This window comes from Athalia rosae, chromosome 5 (assembly GCF_917208135.1).
Source record: "Athalia rosae chromosome 5, iyAthRosa1.1, whole genome shotgun sequence".
NCBI lineage: Eukaryota > Metazoa > Arthropoda > Insecta > Hymenoptera > Athaliidae > Athalia > Athalia rosae.
The window spans coordinates 2,463,723-2,482,798 of record NC_064030.1 but is presented as its reverse complement, the minus strand read 5'-3'; the positions used below and the strand labels follow the sequence as shown (position 1 = coordinate 2,482,798).

The window sequence follows — 19,076 nt, the reverse complement described above, 5'->3', positions numbered from 1 at the left end:
TTTTTTGCTGCATAACCATAGATAATAGATACATCTCCGTATGTGTAGTTACATCATGTATACTTTTTAATCCTTTGTCACGTTTTTAATTTTTGCTCTTTGTGAAAATAGCAAAGGGATGGCCTGAATATTTTTTCGTTAACTATTGAAACATGGAATGAAGGAAAAAAATTTACGACTCGATCTTTACTTGACAAAATAGAAAAAAAATAAAAAGTAGGGGGAGGATGTATTTTATCTGGTTCTAATAAAGTCCGTATGGATGTAGAATTTTTTCTTCCCCGATAACTGGGGACAATATAAAAAATAATGACGGCGAGAAAGAAAAAGAAGCATAGCTATTTCATCGTTTCTAGAATAGTTTCAACATTTATTAATCCTGAATTCTCTACACTAATGATACGAGACATGGTATACGTATGTCGTACCTCGTGCAATAATAATTATGTCAGAAAAACTGTTTTTTGTTGTAGTTTATTTTGTTTCGTCTTGTTTCAACACCATGTACTGCACTTCTCTGCAGTTATACAGGAGTACGGTGTCGTTATACATTATTTGTTCAATGGTATGTATGCCTATAATATATCATTTGTAGTATTTCAACTTTTGTAAAATGGAAGTTTAAACACTGCGATCATAATTCTATTAATTATTAGTTGTTCGACATTTTCAATCACCCCGAAATAGGACACTAACCAATAATACCTACTAATAAAAACAATAATAATGACGATATAATAATGATGGCGAAAACTAGCGAAGTAATAATTTTAAATTGTAGATAAAAATAAAATCCGATTCTCTATCTATATTTAATTATCTATAAATATGCATACGTATGTGTAACTATGTTCGTATGATTGATATCGATAATCCCTAAAAAATTTATGACCCACCTATAATCGTATAGGTGTATAGTGTACTTTAGGGTATGTAGTGTAATCAAACTTATAATTTAATATGGGTCCCATAAATTTCAATGCATTACAATATATTTATATAATTATATACACATGAATAACGAAATATTTTTGCTGCTGCTGCTATTATTATTATCATTATCATTATCATTATTCTTATTAATATTATTTTATTCTTCTTAGTATCATTGGTTTAATTATGATTAATTATTAATTTTTTTTCAATTTGTTGCGTAGGTGAATGCTTGTATCTATAATATAGTAACCGAATAACATTTATATGCGTGACTATAATACAGTTTTTGTTTGAACATTATATTTATCTGGTTTTTCTTAGGTAGATATTAATTTGATAGTGAGGTGGCTCGTAATTTCATAAAATGTGATAACGTTATCCATTTAAAATAATAAGGAAGGAGGGATCTTCACCCCCCCGAAAAAAAAGTAACTGAGGAACAGCATTAATGATATATAAATAAAATAAGTCGAGCTAACGACTGGGTGCCAATCGATAAAGGGAAGGAAGAAAAGAACACGGTACGCGAATTCATTCGACGCTATCGAAAGCTGACAACCGGACTGTCAGCATAAAGCCTGTCTACCGAACGTATATCGGTATCATCTTAATCGGAAACTAAACCTCTATTACACAGTGTGACATTACATATGGGATTGATATTATAATCGATTTACCAATTCTCTGGACGAATGATTGTTCTATAGTACATAATATGATACAATGCAGTCGTGGTAACTGTGCACATAGTATATAATATATCAGGATACGATTATAGCGTTGACGACGGGGCTTTGTAAAAAGATCTGTCTTGAACGTTAACCGTTTTCCCTGTTTCTTCTAGTTTTTTTTTCTCCAAATGTCACGTATCTTACGGTATAGGGTCACAGGCCACCGACGTACGAATTTTCGGATTCCATTCAATTCTTCTTTTTTTCTTGACGAACTAATTTTTATTGAAAATGCAATTATTCGTACACTGCCATATGAATTCAATCGTCTTTATACATTTATCTGCATATCTTACTATTTATACGTGTATAACAATATACATTATAGTCATTTAATTCAATAACATTTTATTTTCTTTTTTTGTTTAATTAATTTGAAACTTGAATTATCCTGAAACGATAGTATACTTACATAGGTATACAGGTTGTAAATATATCGCGGCGTTATTGAGCCAATTATAATTTTTGTAAAAAACGTGTGTAGCTTTATCTTTTATCCCATCGTACGATGTAATAAAATACCATATATATATATATATATATAACATTTTGATTATTTTAATCGGGAGTGTTCTGAACAATCGAGAAGCAACATTCATTTATAAGTTTTAATTTTTATTCAATTAATTTTTATATTCTATGAGATATATAATATTTTATATGTATGTACGTACAATTAATCCGTATATCAGTTTCTCGAACCCATATGAGTAATTGTAAAAGAAGAACAATAATAATAATGATAATAATGGGGATGACAATAAGAATGATAATTTTGACGCTAACAATAATTCTAAATTTAAAAAATATGTATTATGTGCATACGTCGTATGTGCAAGAAATATAATAGTCGATCTCACAATCGCAGCGAAGGTATAATCGGCACGTCGTGGGGTTGACGATGCGGCGATATTCAAAATACAAAATTACAAAAATATATTCGTGGCGCCATCACCGTAAAACTAACTAATAAAAGGTCGCGCCCATCATTATATTTTGTGTAGCATTTTCTTTCATCCGATTTCGCGAACAAATACATGTATGCATAAATTAGTGTATGTACATGAGCTGGGCGACCCTCTGTATAATATATACTGTATATATATATGAGTTGGCGATGGTCGAACCGCGACTTTTCTAGGCCGCTTAAAATACTTATACATATAATACGACGTTGAGGCGCGTATGTGTACAAAGAGGCTCTACGTGTCTAGTCTTATTCTTTTCCATACCTTTTCAAATTACATTTCCAACCCTAAGCGACACCGATGCGTGGCGGAGGACTCGTTGTTAGGAAAATTGTTATCATTGTAAATCCCGCAAGATTGTGCCACGTGCGGGTATTTTACTTTCTTTCATATTCATTGCTCTTTGCGAACTGCAACAAAACTTGCGTACGCGGCGGGATGCGAAAGAGAACAAATACGAAACGGTAATTTTTTTTTTTCCGTTTGTTTGTTCGTTCGTTCGTTCGTTCGTCGGTTGGTTTCTTCTTTCGCATTGTTGCCTCCTCTTTTACTAAGGAAAAAACATCCTCGAGGCAATATGTAGGAGGGCCATCACCGCGTGTGCCACAAATTGCGGGGTATATATAAGATATACGATGTACTCTAGACATCGTACGGGCCCTACGACCTACCCTCATCTACCGACACATACGACGTTGTCGTTACCTCGCCATCCACCCCACGACCTTCCGTCATACATCCTATACGCGTAATACTGAACAGTTAATATTACATAACTCGGTAGTGACATTCTGATTTTGGGGAGTTGTATAGTTTTTTTTTCTTTTTTTTTTTTTTACACACATTTTTTTCTACGTTCACACTTCACTCCGACGCATGGCCAAGTTTCTCGTTTAATTACAAGCGATGGACGAACGCATACAGGTGGAATGGAATTTAATTTCATTCGCGGAATATTAATCATCATCCGATAGCTAGTTCGCTGCTAATTATATCCGTCTGCGGATAAAAACGGAAAAACAACGACAAAGCGATCGTTGCTCCGAGGTGAAAAATAGGGGTGCGAAGAACCCAGTAACTATACATTACGAAATTATCGTACATCGTGAGAGACACGTAAGACTGGTGAATAAAAAATGATTAGCGGTAGTTGGTTTTTTACCTGTCACACGTCAGAATATTAATAATAACCTATCCATCAATATTTGTAATTCAAGGAAAATCTACCGCCCCCTGCCCTTTCCGCAGCACTCCACTCCCCTTTTATTCTGCCTCTTTTTCTCTCTCGCTGTTAAAAAATTCTATTTTCTCGACGAGGTGCTGCCGCCGCTGATGCTGCCGCTATACCTTGATGATATCGTTTTGCAAATGAAAAATGATGAGTTGTTGATGTAGCGCGAGTGAATTTATATATGAGCGACGTTACAGCGCAAACAGCCTGGTATATATTCGTTTGCTTTTTACTCGAGTATTTGGAAACCGTCCGATCGTCATCGAGAGAATATCGTTCTTCAATTTCGAGTGCGTACCGTACAGTGAAACCCCAAAGATCAGAAAATCTGGCAAGTTAGGATACATTGTACATATCTACTGTATGTATGTGTTATATCATTAAGTTATGTAAATAATAATTAACATGGATAATTGATTACTTATACGTATATCATCGACCGGAAATACTTGTGATTATCGAAAGGGGTTCCAAAACTGTCGATTTTTATTTAAATGCAAAATAAAAGGCGTACACATATTTAGGAAGATGATAATAATCCGTTGTATCTATTACGCATAATTAATTTATCTTATAGATTACCTTAATTCTAATTCATCATATTTCAATGTATGATACAATGTTCATATTCTTCATTCATTAACTAAACAATGTAGTCGATTTATCGATAGTTACCCTCAATTAAATAATTCTACTCTTATAGATATAAATAATTATGTTTAGTTGTTTTATTATTTGTTATTTTGTTTTTTCTTCTTCTTCATTCGTATCCACAATTATAATTGATAATTCCTATTACAGTTACATCAACATTAAAAACATCAGTGACAAATGTATATATTCGGCATCGAAACGAGACCCGTGAACGTAACTTAAAAACATGTATAGTATAAATAGCGCGATTACGAACAGCTAAGAGTCCGTTGAAGAGGGGTTCCGTTAAATGGTATGGTTCAATCAATTCTAATTCGTCAATTGTCAATTGTCAATCGTCAAATGGAAATTGCAGTTTATTTTCACATCGTCGCAATTATCGCCAGCTCCTCGCACTATTGAGCCGGTTGTCGACCGTCTGCGTTGCGTACGTACGTACGTACCTACAAAACGCACGACGTTTCACTTGTACTGAAATAACGCGTCGTCGTCGGGGTTGCGCAAGATTACCGTACGACATTGACAATCGCGTTCAGAGATTGGACATCATTGGACAATGAACCCGAAGAAGTAAAGCGAACCAAAGTGAAGTGATTAAGTCGAGTGATCTACACCGTTCGACTACTCCGAAGCGTACATCCGCTCCACGAATTTATTTATTCTTTCGATGCGCGTACGTACGTTGTGCCGTCGTAATTTAGGTACACCGATGATCCTCGGTTGTATGGGTAATGTTGTATAATAGCGAAAGTATCGAGGTCCAAAAAATTCCGTAGTACGAAACACAAAAGAAGAAACATATACCGGAGATATATGGGGGTGACGTCACTGTACACGAAAACCACCCTTAGCCAAGATATCCGCGCGACAGGCGAGCTTTTGTGTCGAAAAAAGTAAAAGAGGTAGACGATCGGCGCACGAACGTTACGTGTGCAGGAAGAAGAGAGAAATGAAGGGAGAAAAAGTATTATTTTTTTTCTCTTTTTTTTTTTCCCCTTTTTTGGCGTTCTTCCGCGTATCTCCCACCAATTGAAGGGTGACAGTTTGTTCTCCCCCCTTGTCTGGACCACGCGATTCCGGACTATTCGGTCAAGGGACCGAGAGTCCGAGGTACAAAAGAGGGGAAAGGGAAGAAGAAATGGAAGAAGAAAAAAGAAATGTTTCTGCCAAAGTGTTATACGTATACCATAAGAGAGTTGTATGTGTATAACGAAGAGGAAGCAGCAGAGCGAGGGGATCGCGTGCACGATACAGACGGAAACCTCGACGATTCGAGTTTTTTTTTACCCAACTTTGGTACGGAGGGGGTTATTTATACCGATTTCCGTATAGAGGAAGTAATACATATGTATAGAGCGGAGTCAAGTGATCTGCAGCAGTGGAAGGAAGGAAGGAAGGAAGGAAGGAAGGGATAAAAACAAATCTGTTTATTTGTCTTATTTTTATTTCGCGAGATTTATACCCCTCGTGAAATATAAAAGTTTTTTTTCGGACGACCCGAGTTCTCCCTGTTCGTACATAGGAATTGGGATACCTGACCTTCGATTAATAAGCAAGCCCTGTTTCTCCCTCGGAGCTACGGGGAAACGGCGTAGAGAATCCGGCGAACGAACGAACGCGCGTATCTGACCCTCGCAAACTCGGGTAAATCTCGTTAACTAGAGAAATCTCAAAGTTACGCGGCATGCATATAGCATGGGAAGGTAAGGGGGATGAAAGAGGGGTGGTAAAAGAGAGAATTCCGTGACGCTGCCGCTACTGCTTTAGTCGGCGCACGCGACGTACAATGCCACGAAAGCGGCAGATGTATCTCAATACGTATAGTTATGCTCTAGTGCGGTGGGAAGAGAGACTTCTCGCGGGTCCATTGTTCAATATGTTATATTACACCTATACATATATATACCTTTGAACCTGCAGCACCATTAACTGCACTCTTGAGTGGCGACTTAACTTCTACGATTCCTGAACAATAGGAGTTGAAATGACGGTGATAAAAATTAGTACTTTTTCTGAGGGTTTGTTTAAAAAATTAATGAATAAGATAGCAATAATAACGATAACGACAATGATAACGATGGTCATGATCGGGATGGCGATAATAAGAATAATTAAAAGAAACACCGTTCGATCGACTCGTTCGACTATACATTAAAAGACATATACTATATCGTATGCGGTAGCTTCTGTCGCAACTCGACAGAATTCCAGAAGTCTTTGTTCGCTCCGTGAAGCATGTACAGGTAAATCATGCCCCTTTCGATCGTCAGGGTTCTCGGAAGCCCTGTTTTTTTCATTTTTTCATTTTCATTTTAAATATTCATTAATAATTTTTATCATGTAACTTCATTATAGTTTCATAGATTTTCCTTTAGTTAACGATCATCGGCAGCTCGTCGCAATGACATCGTTATGCAGTTGAAAGTTTTGAAGGCACTACCGGTTATTACGTCCGAACTAATCGTCGATTCGTTTAGTATTTACGTTTCTTTTCTTTTTGTTTTTTTTTTTGTTACGACCCGTATCAGACTTCCGTTCCGTCCTCTCCCTCGTCTTCGTAGAGCGGTCCGTTCGTCGATTTCTTTTTTGGTTTCGGCGGCGGTCTCGGCGGCACTTTGCGACCCAGCGTACCCCCGAGAAAGGGGACGTCCATCTCGTCCGACAACTTGGACGGCCACTCCGGCGCTCCCTCAGGAGCAGCTCTGTCCGTTGGGCTGGTTGCGAGAATATTTGGCGTGCTGCGTTGTATCGAGGGGTGGTAATGGGAAGTCGGTGTTCCGGGGAGAGGACGACCTCGCATTCCCGAAGGTTCGGGACTTTTGTTCAACGAGAGGACCGAACTGCCGTCCGCGGTTGTCCTTAGCCCTAAATTGTCGTAGACGGGTTCGACGCCGTCGGGGGATGTCGGTGGAGCGCTACTCCAGCTCGGTGCACGAGGTCTCCTCGGGATGGTGACGTAACCGTGTCTGGGCATAACCGGAGGACCCGAACTGTACGGTGCCGCGCTTCGATTGTGAGGTAAAGTCTTGAAGTTCGAAGCCGGGTAAGAAGGATTCGCTGACGTTGTGCCGGTAGGGCTGAAATTCGCGGTATTTGGCTGCGACGGAAGCCTGGAACTGTCGGGGGCAGTGGACGCCTGACTCGTCGGCGAGGCTCCCCGACCGCCGGAGAATGCTAAAAGATCCGGAGGGTACTGTCTGTAGCTTGTACCGCCGCGAGGAAGAGTCCCGCCTTCGAGTTCGGGGGTAGATCTCTCACGGTCGTCGTCACCGACGCCACCAGCTGCTTGGAATGAAAAAGAAGAAAAATAAAACAATACGTTATAAAAATAAGGGGTTTTTTTTTTTCTTCAATGATAACGATACGAGCACTATTTTATGGTGATGGATGTGATCACGTGGCGCGGAATGAAGAAGAAGAAGATGAGGAGAAGAAGAAGATAACGAGGTGGACGTCCAGCTCATCGCGGTCAGTCTGCACTGACAGATTGTCTCGAAATAAAGGATGTGTACTGACCGAATACTGAGTCGTTGTCTAGGAGTGTTCGATTTAGTTCTGTTGTCTCGGTTCCGTGCGAAGTCACCGAGGGCGCGGCCTCGTAACGTCGCGGCGGTTTTACCACCGGGTTAATAGCGGTGATCAGCGACTTTTCCTGTTCCCCTAGACCGTGGTGTTCCATAGCGTTCACTTCGGATATCTTCTCGGCGCGACGAGATCGCCGGCGACGACAGTAGCACGCGCAGAAGACGAGGGTCAGGAAAATCAGGAGAAGAAGAACGGTCAGTCCGAGACCGAGAACCAGGGGGAGGCTGATCCCGGAGTCGTTGCTTCCAACCACGTCCCCCAGAACGTTCAAGGTCACGTTCCTTTCCTCCAATCCGCCGGGGCTTTTTGCCTCGCATACGTAATCCCCTTTGTCGGCGGGCGTTGCGTTCGGAATCGTCAAATTCACCCAGTGATCGCCGTGCACCAGAATGTAACCTTTCGATTCCCCGTTGTATCTCCTGGTCAAGTTGTTGAGAGCCCTGGATCTGTGGCGCCAGGTGACCTGGGGAAGAGGAGTGCCGGATACGTTGCAGGACAGGGTCACGTCCCCCGGTCCCACCTCCACCCGGGGAGCGGGTCCCGTGTACAATATTTTTGGCCGACAGGCGAATTCGTCAGTTGCGATATCGTCCCACATTTTCCTGGCGAGATGCTCGGGTTCCGCGCATGTTGTGGGTTTGGTGTACAACTTCCGGGCCATTGTCCAGTCGCGGAAATCCTTCAGGTGACAGTTGCATCGCCAGTGGTTGTTGTGGAGTTCGAGACTGCCGAGCTTCGGCAGTTCCTTGAATATCTCTGGTTTCAGGTTGCTCAATCTGTTACCGGACAATATGAGAGACTGAAGACCCGACAGGTTGTAGAAGGTTCTCGGCCCTATGCGCTCCAGTCTGTTGTCCGATATTTCAACCTTCTGGAGGAAGGTCAGATTATGGAAGAGACCGTCCTCGAGTTGTTCGATGCGATTGTCGTTGAGAAGCAGCACCCTCAGTCTGAGGGTCTCTTGAAACGTTCCGGGATACAGGGTCTTAATTTTGTTAGAGGACAGGTCGATTTCTATCACTATGCGGAGTCCGTTAAACGCGCCCGTGTGAACCGACACTATACCGCACTCTCTGAGCACTAGCTTATGCAGATTATCGAGTTTCACACCGTGGAAGGCCTCGAAAGGTATTTCCCAAAGTTTGTTACCGGTTAAATCGAGGTTCTGTATCTCTCGCGATAAAAAGTTCGGTATTTGCGTTAAATTCTGTTTAACACATTCAGCAGTTTTCTTTCCCGACACCCACTTGCACTTGCAGGGAGCCGTGCACTCCCAGTCTTGCTGACCTCCGCATATCGAGGCGGCGAGCAGGAGGCAGATTATCCTCAGAACCGTGAAATCCATCGCCCTTCTATCGCTGCAGTGCTGCAGCTGCTGCTGTAATCAGAGAAAGGGGGGGAAAAAAAAATCAGTCACATTATCCGAATCAGTCGATTGTTGTGTTATGGCACAGCGATGACTGAAGTAAAGGAGCGGCGCAGAGCCGAATTCTGTCGTTGACATAAGTATAAAGAGGCAAACGTAGCGAGAGAGAGAAATAGCGGGAGAAAATCTGCTTCCGACTACCGGGTACTGCTCCATTTCGCAGAGTATAAGGGTCGAGAAAAAGCTTCGGCGAAATTTTCACAAGCTCAAACTCGCGCTGGGTGGCATTAAGCTACGTAGATTAGCTAAGACGGAGTCGAAAAAGCGGAGGTATTTCTCCTACAGGACCGTCAACCGACGTCTCTTCTTCTTACGCGAGTTGGAATTAGAGGGATGGATGCGAACCTCGGGAGGCATACCCATTCCAACTTCTACGCCATCTTTATTATACCCGCTGTGGAAGTAAATAAAAAACGATACCAGATACTGAATAGCGTCACAAAGCCCTCCCAACTCTCAATCTCCTTCACGGGATGGATATTATCCAATTACGTCAGATCTGAAGCACTTCTTCCGCGTTGTTATACGGTTATATTATACACACCCACGTAGTGAAACCTCCGGAACCGTTTCCGTTAAAAATAAGCAGATTTCGGGTAACGGTCATTTTTTTAAAACGCTGTAACTTTTCGCTACTCGAGATGCGAACGAAAAACAAAATGGCAGAAAACATTGAGTACAAAGCGAGTACAATCGATTCTGATTAATCAAAAAAATTTTATTTCCAAGTTTCCTAATTGATCGAAAGCGTCCCCCGAAGCATTGTTTCTACAGTCGAAAGAAAAGAGACGCGTAGGCGTAAAGAAGAAAGAAAATAAATACCAGAGAAAAAAAAAGTACATCTCACGGCGAGCTTATCAAGCCGATGTCCTAAGATTGAATTTTTATTCATTCATCCGCGAATCAGACCCGGTTGTTTTTGCTGAGGAAATATGCAGGCGCGTTCAGCATAGATGAAGAAAATGGTCCCTCATCAGTTGCCCGTCTCCTTGTCGTTATTTTATTAATTATTATTCCGTTCATAATGGTCTGATCATTCCGCATCCCTTGGCGCACGAGGGTGACCGAGCGGCACCCGTTTTTAACTCGGGGCGAAGATTTCGGGGTCAATGACCTACCGTCACGCGACTACATTTTAATTACATAAAATTGACCAATCCGAATGCTGAAATAATCCTAATTCGTAATTCTAGCAAATGACAAAGGGACTGCTGAATGTACGCCCACACACGCATAGCTCGGTTATGGTTATAATTGCTCAAGTCCATGTGGGGTATCACTTTGATAGTTTTGATGAACGGTTATTACCGTATCGATGCGATAATTGCACGGTATCGTACGTACGTACGGCGTGTATACAACTGTCGCTAAAAAGATGAAAGAGTGGATACCCCTGTGGAAGTTGGAGATTGATTGTCGACCTGTAATTTGATCTCCCCGAACTAAATAACAGCGTGAAATCATTACCTCCGACTTTATTATAGCCGTACATACGCCGTGGGAAGTGATGAATGACTCGAAAACGTCGGCGATGGGTACGGGGGGGAGGGGGAGAATTCGCGAAAGGGCGATTGTCACGTATGATAATAAAGCAGAACTGCGTCGTTGTTGGAATAATTTTATAACCGTGTGGAGAGAACTTTCGAGTACAGCTGTTTACTGTGTGGGGCAACGGCGCGGCGGCGGCGGCGGCTTTTATTCCTTTTTCCGTTGGATATCAGGGCGGGGTGCGGACCTACCTGTAATTGATGGCTCCTACGCAAAGCGCGACTAATTACACGTGAGCGGTAAAAATTCAATATGTAAATTAAAACATTCCCACATACACGGCTCTACCGCGTCGCCCCTACGAGGTGTACAATTCGTTCGTTGTTACATGTTCGCTATACATCTGCGAGGGTATAGTACACGGTTGACCCTAAACACTATAAAACGGTGATTTGCGCATTTTCCCAGCGATGGAAACAGACGCGCGATATATACGTTGGGGATGTCATGTGGCGTGAAAAATTTGACGCTTCAACGAGAAAAAAAAAAGGCATTAACACTCGGCGATAAAACTGATTAAGGAATTCGAGGGACGGGATATTGATTCGAAGTCAATCAACGGGGTTTTGATGAAGAAAATCAAAAAAAACTCACTATAGAGTTTCGTGTCAAAGGTGATTATCGTGAATGTTTGTTGGAAATAAGAGCCATAATAACATCATGCAATTCGATATATTCGGTTAAAAGAGAGTAGGGTAGCACGCAGGGAGCAGCGCCGGATTAAAATAAAAATCATCGATAAAAGAGAGAAAAAAAAGCTCCGCGTACCTTCTATTTCGATTATAGCTCAAGTAAATTCGGAAACGGGACGATTGAAGGGGAAGGATAATAGAAGGAGGAGAAAAAAGCCCAATAAAAATAATAAAACAAGTGTAACAAAGACGTCGTTTTGACGGGGAGCGGGGGGGCGAAGACGAAAATCTGGGGGCTTAGCGCGAGAAGGTTAGTAGAGTAGAAAGAGCTGAATTAGATTCCCCTGGAAACCCCCCCGTCGGGTCGGTCTACTACGGCGAGTGTAACGACGGTATTAAATTCGAAGCACTTGCGCTCGGAAATAACGGCATAACACGGAAGTCTGCACGTATAAGGCGGATAGGAGCGGGGGTGATGGAGGGGGACGAGGGAGCGAGCGTCGCTCTTCCAGAGCGTTTGGTAATCTCAAAATATGGCAAGCGACATTGGCAATTTAGGTTCGTATAATTTCGGTGTGGGACCGCTTTATACGAGATACAACCTCTGCAGAGTTTGACCCTAGAGGTGGCGGCGGCGGCGGCGGCGGTGCCGCTGCTCTGCCGTTGCAACGTACGTGTCGCTGAAGTTAAATTAATACCTCATGGCTCTTCCACCACCTATAGCTCCTTTTATTATTGTATTAAACTCCGCGGTTTTACCGTCGCTTCTCCATATCCATATCCTCCCCCTGATCTCGCCTCCCCCCCCCCACATCTTTAACACTTCACCCTCGCAGCATCTCTCTCCCGTTCCCTCTGTAGCCGCCCATCTATCTTTCCAGGAGGAATAAATTATTAATTGACGCTCGCACGGTGCAGCGGCGGCGGCAACAGCAGCAGCAGCAACAGAGTCTCGATACGCGAGAGAAATCTCTCCTTGCTTGTCACGAAACTGCACGACCGCACTACGAACCAACCCGCATATCAAACTTGAGCGCGCTCCCGAAGCTTCTCGACGGAATTAATATAAGATACATATTCCATTTTACCGAACACACTCGCGGCATAAAACATATCCTACCTAACAATATTCCTGATATTTTCCACGATGTTTTTTTCTTTTTTTTTTTTCTTCTTTTCTAATCAATTCAGTTAGTTTATTTCTATTTATCTTTCGAAACACGCTTAAATATAAAGCTTGCATTATATAAAACGATGCAAATTTATACATAGTGTAAGGTGGTTGTTTCGGAGTTCCGCTTCACGCAAGAGGTAGGTAGGTAGGTAGGTAGGTAGGTAGGTAGGTAGGTAGGTATAGGTAGGTACAGCGTAGATTAATAACGACCTGCGGTAGCGAGCAGCAGGTAGTAGTAGCTAGTTGGAAGGACATGGGGCGGCTGCGATGGCTATTCGTAACACGCGCGTTTCTGCGCGGCCGAGTTTAAGGGTGTATAGAAACGGGGTATCTAGGGTACAAGGGTGGACGGCCGGGTTCGATACATGCGGAGCGGCTCATTCGCCCCCCTCCCCGAGAGTTACGCCGTGACATCCACCGCGGGGCAACCGGAAGTGGAGTTGCGCGGGGTCGAGTGACACCGGAGCTTATCGAGGGGTGGACGAGGAGAGTTACTGGGCCGCCCCTCGCTCGAGATCATGCAGCTCACGAAGACGACGATGAAAAGCGAAAAACGACTCCTCGCGTAGAGGGGCGGGTATAAATTTACCTGGAGGATCGTCGGGGTGCCACATTTCCACTCTTATAGATCCGCGCGTGTACGATGTACCTCGCGATTCACCACCTCTTCGATCGGTGTTCCCCAATTTCAACGACACCTTCGCATCGCCCGGAGGATTACGTTACGGAGCTGTTTCCCTTCCCGTTCAAAATTTCGTCGGTTATTCGCTCGTCTTTCCCCGTGCGCTCGACGAAATTGAGGATACGATACGACCCGGAAATCGGTGTACGCGCACACGTTCCACGTACGTATACATGTGCATACGGATGTCGCCGGGAGTATCGACGATGGATGTTAACTGACTTTCGACACGCAATGTTTGTTATTGTTGTTATGTAAAAATCGTTTGCGTTAGGGCCGGTGGCGCTTCCTAACGCTGCTGTTTTTTCCGCTGCTCGATCAGCCCCGGATAATTCGCTGCATACGCAGCGGTGTTACAGATTGCGGGGTGATTTGTCAGCTTTTGATAAAATTTAGACCGACAAATGTACGCTTGTGTTTTATCTCTTTTTTACAGCTCTTTGTTACACGTACGTACGTACATACCTGCCGACGGTTAACGCTGCACCGGCTTTGAAAACGTCAAAGAGTATTCGGTGATATACGCTCGTTTTATACGCAGATCGAAAAGTTTTCAATCGTACACCTTTGTCCCGCACTAATTAATTAGGTTGGCGATACGCTTTTCTCCTCTCAACGTACGAGAATTGGTTTCATTGTAATGGAACCATTTCGATTACTCGGAAGAATGGGGTCGTAGAAAAAAAATCGAGTTTTCAGTGTTTGGAAGGGAATAAAGATCGTGACGATGTCGAACTTTTCTCCCCGGTAACGATAAAATTAAATCAAGATCGACTCGGTTTTCTCGAACAGAATAATGATTCATTTTCCATCCCGCAATCGAATGAATTGAAGTATTCAACGTAAAGAACTCAGGTCCATAGTTAAGCTTTCCACCATAACTAGATAATTCTCAAAAACTGGTCAATTTATTCTGCGGAATCGGAGTAGAAATCTAGTAGAAATAAAAATGTGTAAAATGAATCTAAACAAGGGTAGGTATCGAATAATGTACTAATTGTATCTACTAGATGCGCGCTGCGTTGTATAATTCTTCCGGAGGCGTGGGCACGTCGATCCTAGACGTGTAAATATCCAGGCAAGATAGGGTGCGTGACCAGCTTTGTCACCATGACAGTTTGTTGTTGATTCAAAGCAGAGGTATCAAGGCGGTCGACCTGGTAGATTGCGTTTAATAAATGAGTCCAACCGTGTTCCTCTGTGTGCAACAGAAGGGAAGAAAGCGAAGGCGAAATAGGTGGATGGAGGAACTAATTTTAATCGGTATTTGCACGAGCACTTAACCCTCTTGTCCGCGGCTGCCCTAAAATCCCCTCTACCGGTTGATGAAATGGTGTCGTCGTTTTCGCTTAGGGTAGGAACAGAGCGGGGTGAAAATGACAGAAAAATCCATCGAACAATTCCGAGCCGACATCAAACGTGCGGTCGCAACGAAATAATAATTCACCGCGACTCCACCACTTCCTCCCACCCCCTGCCGCCCTATGCGCCCTCGCCAGTTTCACATTGTACGGCTAAAAGTTCCCCATCCAGAAAGTTAAAACAGTCGAGAGGGGTTTGAGAAATGAGTTTTAACCCTATAAAGCCCTATGAGGCAACAACAACAATAAATGATGGGGATATAATTAAATTAGAATTCCAGTTTCCCACGTTTTACTCCTTATGTGTTAAATTTTCTTCCTCCGGGCTTATCAGATTATTATACATCCCTTATTTATACCTCAGGTGTATTATCGTAGCGAGTCGTGTTGATTTTCATATGTATAACGCTGAGAGGCAACGGAGAAAAAAAAAAAAAAAAAAAAAGAGGGGTAAAAAAGCGTATGGTTGGGATGCAAATGATGGAAGGAAGAAGCGCACCGATAACTGCCGAAGGGTGGTACAACAGAATTCTCGGTCTTATCTGCGGCGAGGAGCGAGGAAACTCGTGGTAGAGAGTAGAACAAACGGGGGTGGAAAATGATCACGGGAAAAAGGATCGAGGCACGTCTGGCACGTCAACAAAAGGCTTTCTTCCCCTGACCATTAATATTTATGAACACTTCATTGACTATTAATAAAAAGAGAAGAAAAAAAAAAAATGAGGACAAAAGTGTATGAAAACGACGTTTAATTTCCAGCTCTATCCATTATTCAAGTAAGTATTCAGCTGTACCGTCGCTCGCTCATCGTCGTCTCGCGATAATAATCGGCAACATCAGAAAATCTAAACGAACAAGTGATACGGACCACCATGTTTTACACACGGTTCCTCGGTTGTTTTTTTTTTTTCTTCTTCCTTACAGAATGGAGTAAAACTACCTATGTCATCGACGTATCTTCGAACGCATCATTAACCCTCGCACAAAGGTAAGCGAAAGACGTTTGAACCGAAGACAAATTTCTCCCCGTGATGTTGCAGGTTAAAAATCCGATAGAAAAATCCTACGTAGATTCCTTGTCACTTGAAAAAAAAAAAAAAAACTCTCGATGGACTTCAACCCCCCGTAACTTTTCCACCCCTTCCAGGCTAGACTCGATAATTTTTTTTTTTTTTTGTTGTCATTCGGAAGAAAAGTGAAACGTTGTCTGTGAAAATTATAACATCATGCACATACCAGTTGGTAGCACGTAATTTCCTTTCGTAGACGTGTACTCGACGAATACAATAAGAACTCGCTAAAAGAGAAATACAGACAACAACGAACGAATCTAATTTCGGACTGTAGCGAGAACTACCGCATTGATTAAAAAGTTACAATTTATTTCGAACGTAATTGTTATGTGTATACGTGTAATATATACATAGCGCAAGACGAAGCGGTAATTTGTCACGTTTCTGAGCCATATATCAAAACGTTAGAAGCGGAAGAAGTAGTCAGGGTGCTACTGTTTCTACTGTATAAGTAAGAATAATTTTGCAACCTCCAATATTTCTTATACACACACAATATGTAACCTCCGAAGACTTATGCCGAGCCGTGGGGTTAAACTCTTTCGTAGTGTGTGTATGGGTAGAAAATTTCCCTGAACAACTCGGGCGGAGCGTTGGCGCTGGCGATCGATAACATTAAAACGAGATCCGCGTGGAAATAATTACGCAATATGTTAATTACCGGGGAATATATTATACGGAAAGATATGGTGGGCAGAGGTAGGAAGAAGAAAAGGGGGACTTCCAACTTCGACTAGGACTAGGAGTTGGACTCTTGGGAGAGGCAGGCGAACAACCAACCTCGCCTCATTCCATGCAATGCTAAGGCTGCCCTGTCGTGACTGAAACTGAAGGAGGGAACCGCTTTCTGCTTTCTGCTCAGGGTGGTTGGTTGGTTGGTTGGTTGGTTGGCTAGGCTGGGATATACCTGCTGCCTACCAACCGGTCGCATCGACCGCACGTATAACTCGACGTATATAACTTGCCGCATCAACCAGGCGAACTTCGACCCGACGAAACCTTGACGAATTAAAGAGAAAAAGCAATGCCGAGACCGACCGGTCTGCCCTGAGAAGTAGACGCCACTTCGGTAGAACTTCGTACCGTGCATCTTCGGACCAACAAGGTTAACCTTCCTCAACCTCCGATTCGTTCATCACCGGTGATCTACGAAGTTCAACGCAAAGCATGTTTCCACCTGCGGGCAAAGGTTGGAGAAAGGATTACCGTGTGACCTCGGGAGTTATCGCGCGAGAGTTTCCAGGGAGATGCGCGATGATCTGGACCGAGAAAGGGTTGAAGAAGTAACGCGCAGTAGTTTAGATTTTTTACTTCGATAAACAGGGAGCGTTTTGGCTGCGGTAGATTTCGTAAACACGCCCGAGGTATTAATTGATCCGGCGTTATCCTTGAAGTCAGAAGTTCATTCGAACGGACGATTTGGCGTTGAGAATTATCTTGACTTAGCAGATTCTCTTGTAGGAGTTGAGCCTCGAGGCACGATTGTCCAGAGTCTCGAGGCATCGAGCAACCGGTACTTGTGAGACATTCGGAGGATATTGGTTCGGTCTTCGTCGCTTACAGTTCGGAGGTCGCCGTTAGAAAGTCCCCCACGCTGTACCGTGCCATCCGCCGAAGAGACTTCTCGTCAGGGAGATAGACAAGCGAGCTTGTAGGCGAGGGAAAGGAAATTAGAGGTTGAGATGCCCCGGGATCTTAGTTTTGCTCCAGTTTCAACGGCTCTGTAGCGTACGTTGAATCAGGATTCTCGAAGTCAAGTAGTGGATAATACGAGGTTTCGAAAACCCCGGCGATGTCGTATCGCTCCGTTGGAGATACGCCGATGTTGAATTTGTCGCACGAGTTTAGTTCGCGTTCGCATTCAAACTTTCCTTTCACCCTCCCACAGAGTCAGCTGACGATATTTATCAGCTACGATGATTCGGTGGAGTACACATTGTAGTTTACACATTTGTGCGACGTAGTGCCGCACAATACATTTATCCTCCGTATCAATCGTTTGCCTCGCTCGCGAGAGAGAGAGCATTTTTTTTTGGCCGTTGAAGGAATTTTCAAGTTTTCCACAATTTATGTAGTGAGCTCAACGAAACCCACCGAAAGAACTCAACGTAGGTATATACGTATAAAGTATACTCGTGATAACGAAGATTGTCAAGTACCTTGGAAACGACTCTTCAACTTTGTTAGGGTACATCGACGATGTTGAAAAAAATCTCGACTCTCCACCAGAATCAGAAACAGCATCGATAACCAGCTTTGATGCTCCTGGTATCGAGTAATCATCTTCAAAACTATGATTCGCGCGAAATATCGGTCATGAAATTTCCCCAAGGCACGAGTAACATTGCCGACTGACTGGCCAAAAGCGCTCGACGTTCTTTCTCAAGTGCGATCGTCGTATTGATTTGCTTTCTCGAATGGGAGGAGGACTCGCAAAAGGACTCGCGAAGGACTTTGCCAACCGCATCTATGTACAACTCCCGACTGACGGTGGTTGCTTTCTCAAGGTAGGCCACAAGGCCAACAATATCGGTTCGCTCGCGCGAGGAGCCGACGTAGCATGACAAAAAGGTTAATGGTGCCAAGTCCTGCCTGAGCAAAAGTATATAGCCAACAATATCCACTACCACGTCGGTGATCGTGAGTCGTCCAATAAAATGCCGACGAGGCTTTTCTTTTTTTTTTTTCCCCGCTTTCTCTCGTATTTTCCTCCTCAGCTGTACTCAACCTGTAGGTAGGGTACACTTCAAATTTGAATCGCGGGCCGTTTGAGCCGTCACGACTCGTCGGTGAATAGCTTTTCGAATTTGCTGCAACTTCGTATGAAACAGCGACATTCGCGACGGATTTTTAGCTACTGGATTTTCGCCCGAAAGTCCACAGTACATCGACAATCAGGAGGAGTATCCTCACTTGTCGTCCCCTGTTTCCGAAGGCTTCAGCATCAGCATCGCCAACAGCAGGTCGCCGCTGGTACAGTGGGAAAGACAGGCTGTGAGACAGACGACATCAACCCCCGCAGGGATGGGGCTGGTTCCACTTTTTCAAGCTACTGCTGCTGCCGGTAGCGCTGCA

At 43.3% G+C, this 19,076-nt stretch overlaps 1 protein-coding gene across 5 annotated transcripts in view; it reads right to left on the bottom strand.

Moving 5' to 3' along the window:
* Positions 1–3,133: 3,133 nt before the first annotated feature.
* Positions 3,134–19,076, bottom strand: part of LOC105693119 (amphoterin-induced protein 1-like) — a 167,562-nt gene continuing 151,619 nt past the window's right edge. For 3 of the 5 annotated variants that reach the window (XM_048655332.1, XM_012412821.3, XM_048655331.1), the window contains 2 exons: positions 8,037–9,483; positions 3,134–7,802 (listed from right to left, as the gene is read on the bottom strand). In XM_048655332.1, coding sequence (XP_048511289.1) covers positions 7,045–7,802; positions 8,037–9,450 — 2,172 coding nt within the window. In that variant the 5' untranslated portion in view covers positions 9,451–9,483 and the 3' untranslated portion in view covers positions 3,134–7,044. The remainder of the gene's footprint in view (positions 7,803–8,036; positions 9,484–19,076) is intronic. The other 2 variants (XM_012412822.3, XM_048655333.1) reach the window with 1 other exon arrangement.